General features: G+C 39.9%; 2 protein-coding genes across 4 annotated transcripts in view; one reads left to right on the top strand and one right to left on the bottom strand.

Moving 5' to 3' along the window:
- Positions 1–2,276: 2,276 nt before the first annotated feature.
- LOC113647151 (leptin receptor gene-related protein) lies at positions 2,277–5,351 on the bottom strand. The gene is made up of 4 exons (XM_027153763.2): positions 5,196–5,351; positions 4,642–4,717; positions 4,360–4,546; positions 2,277–3,771 (listed from the first exon to the last, which is right to left on the bottom strand). The coding sequence occupies exons 1-4, from the start codon at positions 5,209–5,211 to the stop codon at positions 3,655–3,657; spliced, it is 396 nt and encodes a 131-aa protein (XP_027009564.1). The 5' UTR covers positions 5,212–5,351; the 3' UTR covers positions 2,277–3,654.
- A 1,355-nt stretch (positions 5,352–6,706) lies between these two features.
- LOC113647124 (tyrosine-protein kinase JAK1) overlaps positions 6,707–10,457 on the top strand; it is a 16,450-nt gene continuing 12,699 nt past the window's right edge. Inside the window, exons 1-7 of one of the 3 annotated variants that reach the window (XM_027153706.2) lie at positions 6,708–6,903; positions 7,620–7,652; positions 7,739–7,942; positions 8,147–8,270; positions 8,405–8,534; positions 8,681–8,844; positions 9,205–9,544. In XM_027153706.2, coding sequence (XP_027009507.1) covers positions 7,762–7,942; positions 8,147–8,270; positions 8,405–8,534; positions 8,681–8,844; positions 9,205–9,544 — 939 coding nt within the window. In that variant the 5' untranslated portion in view covers positions 6,708–6,903; positions 7,620–7,652; positions 7,739–7,761. Of the gene's footprint in view, positions 6,904–7,619; positions 7,653–7,738; positions 7,943–8,146; positions 8,271–8,404; positions 8,535–8,680; positions 8,845–9,204; positions 9,545–10,457 lie in introns of all 3 variants that reach the window. The other 2 variants (XM_047815600.1, XM_027153705.2) reach the window with 2 other exon arrangements.

The following is a 10,457-nucleotide window of genomic DNA, read 5'->3' as shown; positions in this document are numbered from 1 at the left end:
TACAATAGTGTTTTGATGGGGAATGAAATGTATGTGTGTTATTTTAACAAAACATATTTGGGTAAAACAAACAGTGCTGCAAAACCATTTTTTGAGTGTATTGTTTAGTTAAATACTAGTAGCCAAAATGAACTAGCTAAAAGGAAACATCAGGAACAACGTCTCAGTGTCATCTGTCTTCTCTTTATGTTCCCTGCACTTTATCCTGCTTAACAACAGGAAGTCTCTCTGAGGATGGAGGTCGTTAGCGACACACCAGTGCCACTCTTCCCACAGGAGGCACAGAGACAACAAAACACCGTCTCTTCACGTCTGCTCTCTCAGTTCCATCAACGAAGCATAAAATGTCTCCAGACATCACATCTTCAGATGCTCTCTGGTGGCACAGAACCACATGAAACACATTTCTCAGAGCATGTTAGTGTTAATTAAAGCGCACTAACAACATGGCTCTTAATTCTAATGTGGCATTAATGCGGCTGTGAAAACGGCGATGTTATAGTAACGCTCAGCCATTTCCCCCGGGCCGTCTTGTGCTGCTAGCGCTCCTGTCTCTCAGGTGACGAGTGTGATTAGCGCGTTCATAATTGCACAAATGTCTGCAGTCTTTGTCATCCTGCTGCTAAGTGACTGCTATCAGCCAGTCAGGCATTAGCATAGCCGCGTAACAACGTGTGTTTTCACTTTAATTTGAATGTTGCAGACATTTCAGTTTCGGTAGTAGCTTAGCGTAGATGTGTCACTTGAAACTGAATCAATTTGTAGCATACAGTACGCTGTATATGAATCACTTGAAATGGATTCTCTGCGTAAAGGCATTAGAGTCCTTTGAAATCGATTGGCAGAGTTGACACGCTGTGTCAGAGTCGCTTTAAATTGATTACTAAGGTAAAGATAATAAAGTTACATGGAACTTATTCAGTGTTAATGTACTGTACTCTGTAGTAGGATCATTTATTTCTGTTTGAATCGGAATTATTTTCTTAATGTAACTCAAACAGAGTCATTTGAATTCGATTCACGATCATCGGTTCGTCGAACATTAAACGAGCAGTAATGACATTGTTTATTAGAGGAAAAGAAGCAGAACACATAGAACATTCATTCCACTTTTTCACTGCACAGGTGTGTGTGTGTGTGTGTGTGTGTGTGTGTGTGTGTGTGTGTGTGTGTGTGTGTGTGCGTGACAGTGAGATATCAGTCACAGAGAGTATGTATAAATAAAATGAAAATAAAATTTCCTCTTAAAGGAAATGGAAGGAGCTGTTGGATAATATCAAAAAGAGGGGTTTAAACTGCTGGAGTGTGTGTGTGTGGACCTGCAGCGTTAACAGTAAAATCAGGAATGTAAATATGGTTTAAAGCCATTGGATGGATGAACGATTTCCTTTCTTCTTCTTCCTTTTTTGCTGTCTTTCTTTTTTCTTTTCCTTTTTAATTTTTCTTTTTTATTTTCCCTTCTTTTTTTGTTCTTTCTATCCTATTGTGTGCTTCCTTTTTTCTTACTTTTACTTTATTTCTCTTCTATTTTGCTGTGTTCTTTTTCTTATCTCCTTTCTCTTCCAATTTATTTTACAATATCTGTATAAATGTCCTCTATAATGTTATTGCACACAGTTCTTCTGTATAGTCAAATCTTCACCTCCTACTACATGATGTATGCTGAAGAGCCTGCCTCTCTCTCTCTCTCTCTCTCTCTCTCTCTCTCTCTCTCACACACACACACACACACACACACACACCTTTTTAAATCTCCTTAAAGAGGAACAAACGGGAGAACCCTTAAATGTACTAGATTTCAGAGAGTAACTGTAGAGCGTGTTATGAAGGTGTCACGTCTGGAGTAACGGCCCGATCTTACTTTTGCCTGATGATAATGATGATGACGACAATGATATATATCAGTGCAGATTCAAATGTAGGTAAAAACACAGGAGAAAAGCAAACCTCAGTAGGACCATCGGCGTGTGTGTGTGTGTGTGTGTGTGTGTGTGTGCGTGCGTGTGTGTGTGTGTGGGTTGCACAGAAGCTGGTTTTATGTTTCATGCTGCAGTTTTTAGCTCAGAAATACATGTTCCCACATGTGGGTGGAGAATTTAAAGTGAAAGAAAACGTTTCTCAAATACAGGAGCTGGATGTAAAAAAAAAAAAAAGTCAATATTTTCTGTGCAGAAGATCGGCTTTAACACAGTGCCATATTTTTCCTGTCCGGCTGCTAATCAGTAGAATTATGATCAGTAACGAACCTCCCAGCAGTAATAGAAAGAAAACAAACATCAATATACAAGAGCTTTATTGCTTACTATCACACACACACACACACACACACACACACACACACAGAGGACATTGAACTGTGGTTAAGAAAAAAAAAATTATATATATATATATATATATATGAGATATAACACCCAGGCTATTTTAATTAAACATATCAATATCTATGGCTTTTCCCTCCAATATTCCTTCTCGGTTTTCATTAAATACACGATGATGATGAGGGAGGAAGGCTTGAGCTTTATTAGTTTTTATGTAAATACAGAACGATAAAGGCTTTAAGGTCTAGGTCAGGATAAACGAGTTAAAGATGTAGAATTAGTTTGGTTGATGTCGGCGATATGGACGGGTTATAATTTACTACCTGTCAGTTGTGTGAGGTGAATACATTCGAGTGAATCAAATGCAAACGATTCTGAATCTGAATTTCACAAGCAAATGATTCGGAGACCGTGTACATGCAAATTGGTCTGTTATTAAATCATCAGAGAGTCATTTTAAACAGTGAATAATTGTTTGTGTGACAGGCATTGAAATGCTATCCTGGTATTAAAGAGATGCACTGACCGTTCTGAATCAGAGTCACTCGAATATGATGCATTGTCATAGGAAAGATGAGAGTTAAACAAAGGTGAAACTGGAATAGCAGCCTGAAGCTAGACAGAGACGGGTCATTTATCTTTACATTCAGAAGGAGGGCCATTAACCACAAGCCCGAGCTGTGTGTCGTGGTGAAGAACATGTGAATAGATTATTAATAATAAGCCTAAATGAGAAGCTTTGTTAAGCCAAACGTCTGAATTATAAGTTATAAAAGAGTTCTTTATAGCTAAAGGGCAGTGAGGGGTCCAGATTTTTTTTTCTTTTGACATATTGATATGACAGAAGCTTTGTCTTCACACAGAGATCCTTTATGCTTTACGTCATCACGTGTGTTTCCTTTTTTTTTTTTTTTTTTGTAAATTAATGTACCCAAATTTCTGTAGCTTTTTGGGGGGTTGATCTGGAAAGTTCTAGGTGTTTTAAACCATTTAAAGTCAGCAAAGGTGTATATAGTGTGACAATAACAAGAATACGAATATTTAAGCAATTATTTGAAAATAGTGTTGATTATGAATCTAGCGTGAAGTGAGTGCATTATTTTTTCACATCCGTTATCCCTCCCAGGAATTTATGTCTAGTGTGTCGACATAAGTCGAGAGTCGTGACACAAGTGAGACACTGAAGCTCCTTCTTTCTTCAACTCAACAACACTTCCATTAACGATACTAATGAAGCTCAGCCTTAATGTTCCCGTATTGCACCCACTCCCTCCCCTCTACAAAAGCAGACGTTAGGAAGCCTTGTCAATCTGGCAACCCGTCGCCGGTCACGACTTTACCATTGCTCCCAACTAAAGTCATCGCTGCCACCAAACACCAGGAAGAAACCAAGGATGGTGAGGAAGATGACACTGTTTCCTGCCATCACCAGGCCACAGGCTCCCCATCTGATCTGTTTAAAGACAGGAGAGGAGTCAGTGAGTTAGTGAGTCAGATCAGTGAATGATGAGTCACAGATGACAGTGTGGCCTGTATATGAAACATAAAAAGAAACTGATGACAAAGATCCTCTGGATATTGATTCACATTGTTATTTCATGCTTTACGCATACAAATTCCAATTTGATTCACAACATATGATATAGTGTGTCATTCATTTGATTCACAACAAATGATACAGTGTGTCATTGATTTTATTCGCAACAAATGATACAATGTGTCATTGATTTGATTCGCACAAATGATACAATGTCATTGATTTGATTCGCAACAAATGATACAGTGTGTCATTGATTCACAGACTATTCTGTATCAGTGTTATTAAGACTTTTTCCAGTATCTGAGTCAAATAAAATTGATTATTCATGTTGTAACATTATACAATGCATGAATGATTTGAATTTGGACCAAGAGTCATTTGACTTTGATTCCAAATGTTACTAAGTGATTCTAATGCATCTGTAACCATTCAAAATAACGAGCACGGAGGTATGACACATGGAGAAGACTGATGTAAAATGTTGTTAAAGTGTCGTCTTACCACTTCTGTTCGAGCCAGCACGACAGGTAGCCCGTACGCCGAGATCACGATCCCCGTGGTCAGGAAATGTGAGAGCTCCCTGCACGTATTGCTTGAGGAATCAGTATCATCGCCGCACCTGTTGGCAATGAAGTACGGCAACGGCGAGATCACGTAGAACATCAGCACGAACAGAGGCCAGTAGACGCTAAAATAGTCCAAATACACAAACACACACTGGGTTAAAAATAAAAAGTCACATGTTCTGGGATACTGTACACAGAGAGACTACAGGTAACGTACCCATACTGCTCCAAAGCACAGCCCAAAAGCAAAAAGGTCAGTCCGAGGGCACCACTGAAGGACAAACTGACCAGAGCTGGAAGAGAGACAGCGTCATTATTGTATACAAACAGAACTATTGTGACGTTTGTGCTGCAGGTTAAAACCCGTGTGTATGCTGCCCCCTACAGGCTACATCGTGTCAGAGCACATACAAATAACCGTGACAACTTTTAACGTCACAAAAACTTGATTTTTTTTAATGTTTTGCAAATTTTACTCCAAAATCTCTAAAGTGTTAATAACGGATTAGTTTATAATGTTAATCCATGACGAGCTCCATCTCTGGTCACCAAAACCAACACATCTGAATGTGTTCAGTCTCCAGTGTATCATAAACTCTATAATAACTCTAAACATTTCTACACACACACAAACACACACAAACACACACATACACACACACGCGCGTCACTCTGAGAGTTTAATAAACTTAGATTTAACTTAAAGTCTCACTATGTCATTAGGGCTATTTAATAGACATATAAAGTGATTATCTGGACTTAAATATTCACCTTTAATCCCCGCCATGTCACACAATTTCTTTCGTTTTTGTTTCTTTGTGTTAAATGTTCATGACACACAACTTCCTGTTTCCTTCTGCAGCGCGTCTTAAAGGGACAGTGACCTGTTTTAGAGGTAAAGCGTCAGTGTTCCTACAGTGTCGGTGTTGAGCTGCAGATGTGTAGATAATAAATGTGTGATCAGAATCAGAATCAGGTTTATTGGCCAAGTGTGTTGATGTTGACACACACAAGGAATTGGGTTCCAGCTGTTTTGTGACTCTCAAAAGTACACACATAAATAACACTATACTATACAATACACACATAAATAACACTATACTATACAATACACACATAAATAACACTATACTATACAATACACACATAAATAACACTGTACTATACAATACACACATAAATAACACTATACTATACAATACACACATAAATAACAATATACTATGCAATACACACATAAATAACACTATAATACAGAATATATAACAGATCAGTTCTGTACATAAAGTATGAGAGTGTAAATAACAATATTGTGTAATATTATACTTTAGTACAATATACAGCAGCAGTAGTGTGTGTAATATATACAGATGATGTGATGACTGGCAGTCCTGATAATGCAGCACTTATAAATATGAAGCAGTGAATATAATGATGGTGAGGTGTTAATCAGGGTGATTGTCTGGGGAAAGAAACTGTTCCTGTGTCTGGGAGTTTTAGTGAACAGAGTTCTGTAGCACCTGAGAGAAGGGAGGAGCTGAAAGAGGTTGTGTCCAGGGTGCGAAGGGTCACACACACACACACACACACACACACACACACACACACACACACACACACACACACACACACACACAAGAAGAGTGTGATACAGGTAGACTGACAGTGAAACAGACTGTCACACACACACACACACACACACACACACACACACACACCCTAGAAGAGTGTGATAGAGGTAGACTGACAGTGAAGCAGACAGTCACACACACACACACACACACACACACACACACACACGAGAAGAGTGTGATACAGGTAGACTGACAGTGAAACAGACAGTCACACACACACACACCACACACACACACACCCTAGAAGAGTGTGATAGAGGTAGACTGACAGTGAAGCAGACAGTCACACACACACACACACACACACACACACACACACACACACACACACACACACACACACACACACACACCAGAAGAGTGTGATACAGGTAGACTGACAGTGAAGCAAACAGTGAGACAGTTTTGAATGCTATATTTGTTTGAATAAAGAAAAACAGTGAGACAAACAGACTGATAGTAAGACAGACACACAAGCAGAAATACAGACAGACAGACAGAAACGCAATGAGTCGTTTGGGAGCTGATAGTGTCGACACTTATCGATGAGCCGAATCAAATGACTCAACGACTTCCCGGACAAATCATAAGGAGGGGGGGGGGGGCTGACGTCACCACACGGCTGTCCCGAACAGCCAATCGGGTTCGAGCTGCTCGGTGAGTCGTTTACCAGAAACCACTCAGTGGATTTACTAGGAAGCTAAGCTGTGTGCTAACATGGGGTTTACAGACAGACAAACGACAACGAAGAACACAAATATTCGCCATTAAACGGTGTCGTTTCTATGTCTATTTGAAGTCAGCGGTGTTTTTAAAGCTCTGCTGACGTAAACAAAGCGTCACTGGTAAGTTGTTCTCGACATTTGCCTTCATCCACGGTGGTTTTTTACATGGCTGTGTTCCAATCCGCTCGCTACCTCAGTGTCACTTACTCTAGGGCGCCTTCTGTGGCGTTTAACTAACACTAGGCTAGTGCACTAGATAGTCACACTCTGTAGGGATGTCAGGCGGTTTAAGACGGAGCCCTGATTGTTTTCCTGTAAGTCTTTATTACCCGTTTGTTAACATGAGTGACGAATAAAATGGATAATTTAATCTGTGGAGTTTCATAATTCTGTATAGAAACTGGCCTGTAGTAGTGAATATAATCATGTTATTTAGATAATTATAAAGATTATGATTTTAATTTCTCTCATTAAAGTGGATATTTTTATTAAAAACTGCTGTAAATTCTTTTTTCTTAATTACTTTTATTATTATTATTATTGTTGTTGTTGTTGTTGTTGTTCTTATATCTTTAAGTGGTGTTATATATTATTGTATTAAAGGTCACCTGTGTTTCATATCTGGGATTAAATCTGATAGATAGATAGATTGATAGATTGATTGATTGATTGATTGATTGATTATGAGAGTTAAACATGTGCCACAACAGTTGAAATTTACGAGATTAGTAATTCTGGTAAAACAGAACTGAGATTGGACCAATATATGACCAGATTAGAAAGTATGTTATGAGATTACACGATATATGATACGAGATTATGATACTTGTTTGCAGGGTTGCCAGATTGAAACGAAGTAAATAATCCAGGTAAAATCTGGTAAAATCTAAACGTGAGGATTTTGGAAACGTGACGTCGCGTGTAACAGTCTGAGTGGTTTGACGTTTCTCCTCAGACTGCGGCGTGAACGTTGTGGAAATGGACGTAGGCTGTCAGATCCTGGGGAAGCTGCAGAGGAGGAAGAAATCACAGCTGATGTCCTCTGTGATCCTGCCTGGACTGGAGGTGCACTTTTACCTGGCAGATACGCAGCAGATCATCTACCTGAAAGGACGTCACTCGGCTGAGCAGCTGTGCACCGAAGCCGCCAAGAAGCTGGGTGAGTTCCAGCCGTCTGAACTCGTGACAGAACGTACACGAAAAGATGGAGCACGATATCAGAGATCAGAAATGAGCTTAGTGTCGAGAAAGCTGGTAGTGATGTCACACTATCAGTTTAAGCTCCACCCCCCTGTCAGTCTGCACAAGGAAAAGCTTGATATTTGTATAAATATGCAGATAATATTTTTTTATATTTTTTCAGGTCTGTCTCCGTTATGCAGCAGTCTGTTTTCTCTGTACGATGAAAAGAGCAGGATTTGGTTTCCTCCGAATCATGTGTTCCATGTAGACGAGACGACCAGGCTCAGGCTGCACTATCGCATGAGGTGTGTGTGTGTGTGTGTGTGTGTGTGTGTGTGTGTGTGTGTGTGTGTGTGTGTGTGTGTGTGTGTGTGTGTGTGTGTGTAAACACTAATACTGTAGTCAGAATCAATGTAATGCTTTTGATGTTGTGTTGTAGGTTTTATTTCACTAACTGGCATGGGACGAATAAAGACACTCCAGCTGTGGCGCGTCACAGCCTCAAACACGCAGGAAACCAAGGGACGGCGCTCCTGGACTCGCCCTCACTTACCTACCTGTATGCACAGGTACGCCGCGCTGATGTGTTTATAACTGTGTTATTAAATATACATAGCAGGGAGCTTTTGGAATGTGTATGTGTGTGTGTGTGTGTGTGTGTGTGCGCGCTGGAGTTGCAAAGGGTTTAAATCAAGGTTTGTGTTTAAATTTTTAGAGTCAGTGTGATTTCCAGAGCAGCTCGCTCACACTCCGCAGCTGTCAGAACGAGGAAGAAGTTCAGCACATCGAGAACGAGTGTTTGGGAATGGCCGTGATGGCGATTACCCACGATGCCATGGGCAGAAACCTGCCTGCGCGGGAATTGTCTAAGAAATTCAAGTAAGTTCTTTAGTATGAAAGAATTCTGGAGTTAAAAAGTACAAAAACCACAAAGTTAAAATAATTCATTTTAGAATAATAATAATAATAATAATAGCAAAATAATAAAATTTTATAGTAATTAGAAATGTTAACAAATGTTAATAATAAATATTAAGAATATAAAAATAATATAAGATTTTATTAATAATTTTTTATTATCATAATAATAGTGAAAAAAGTTTGTTTTTGTAAGATCTAATCTCATATATAATGGAGCATTACCTCAGAAATCTGATTAAAATAGAAATCAAATAGAACTGAAAACTATCTTGACCGTCGGATGTCGTCACATGACCCGGTCTCCGTCTCGTCCTCTAGGTATAAGAACTATATCCCGGTGAGTCTGAAGCAATCGATCTCTCAGAGGAACCTGCTGACACGCCTGCGCATCTCCAACGTCTTTAAGTCGTTCCTGGAATCGTTCAACGACAACATGGTGCTGAACAACAGCATCAACATACAGGACTTGAAGGTCAAGTACATTTCCACGCTGGAGACTCTGACCAGCCACTTTGGCTGCGAGGTGTACGAGCCCTTATCCTTCAGCATCTACGAGAACGACCAGGTTCTGTCGGGACAAGTGGGCGGGGACGGCGCTCAGCGCCGAATTCTCGTCTCCGGAACCGGAGGCATTAAGTGGCAGATCGTGTCTCCTGAGGTGAGACTTAATAGAACAAACCACGTTATCTAACATCTGTTTATGTTACAGAGCCAATCAGATCGCAGCATTAATGATTCTGTAGGTCGTGGCCAGAAAAGTGCAGTGTAACAAAAACAACGCAACAAGTATGTAACTGTTAACAATATAACACACACACATCGTCTCAGTATAACACACGGACGTAGCAACAGTATAACACACACAAGTCTTTACAGTTTAACACGTAAATACAACACAAAAGTGTAACACAAACAGAACCAGTGTAAAACCCACCACCTGAAATCAATGCAACACAACAGCCTAACACAACAGTGTAACACAAATGTAACCATGGCAACAAGCATAGACAGGCCCTGGGTTTGTGTTTAACCAGGAACATGAAGTTTTACAGGATTAGTTGACGACAGCGAGTACAGAGCGCTCTACACCTACAGACGGGAGGTGTTTAAACAAGCCCAGTGCTGAGTGTTTCCTCATCATCTTCATTCCAGGCGTCTTCGTCACGTCTCCTCAGCTCCTCCTCCTCCTGTTTGAGTTTCGTTTCTCTGCTTCCTACTTAAGTTTTGTTTGGATTCTGTGGTCTGTTTACTTCCTTTTTCTCACTTTTCTGTTTGGTTGAGTTGTGTGTTGTGTTGTGTTGTTGGATGTAGAGGAACAGGTTAGTGGTTAAAGCTGCAGCAGATCCTTCACACAGATCTTTAACATCTCTGTGTTATACACAAGGTCACTGTGGATAAAATAATGACAAACCTACAGCAGACACCAGACCTGACCGTCCGGTCCAGTCAGATTCCACATGAGTTCATTTGTTAGACGCTCAGAAATCTACTCTAATCTAATCTAACTCTGCCACCTGGAGGGGAATTCGAATATTTGTTATTGTGTTTTTCTGTAGTGAAAGATGATCCAT

Source organism: Tachysurus fulvidraco, chromosome 1, assembly GCF_022655615.1.
Source record: "Tachysurus fulvidraco isolate hzauxx_2018 chromosome 1, HZAU_PFXX_2.0, whole genome shotgun sequence".
Classification (NCBI taxonomy): Eukaryota; Metazoa; Chordata; class Actinopteri; order Siluriformes; family Bagridae; genus Tachysurus; species Tachysurus fulvidraco.
This window is presented reverse-complemented; position numbering and strand designations above follow the sequence as displayed.

Coding starts and splice junctions, on each gene's coding strand:
- LOC113647151 (XM_027153763.2), bottom strand. Junction 4,547..4,641: donor TGTGCTTTGGAGCAGTATGG/GTACGTTACCTG, acceptor GGACTATTTTAG/CGTCTACTGGCCTCTGTTCG. Junction 3,772..4,359: donor TGCTGGCTCGAACAGAAGTG/GTAAGACGACAC, acceptor GTCTTTAAACAG/ATCAGATGGGGAGCCTGTGG.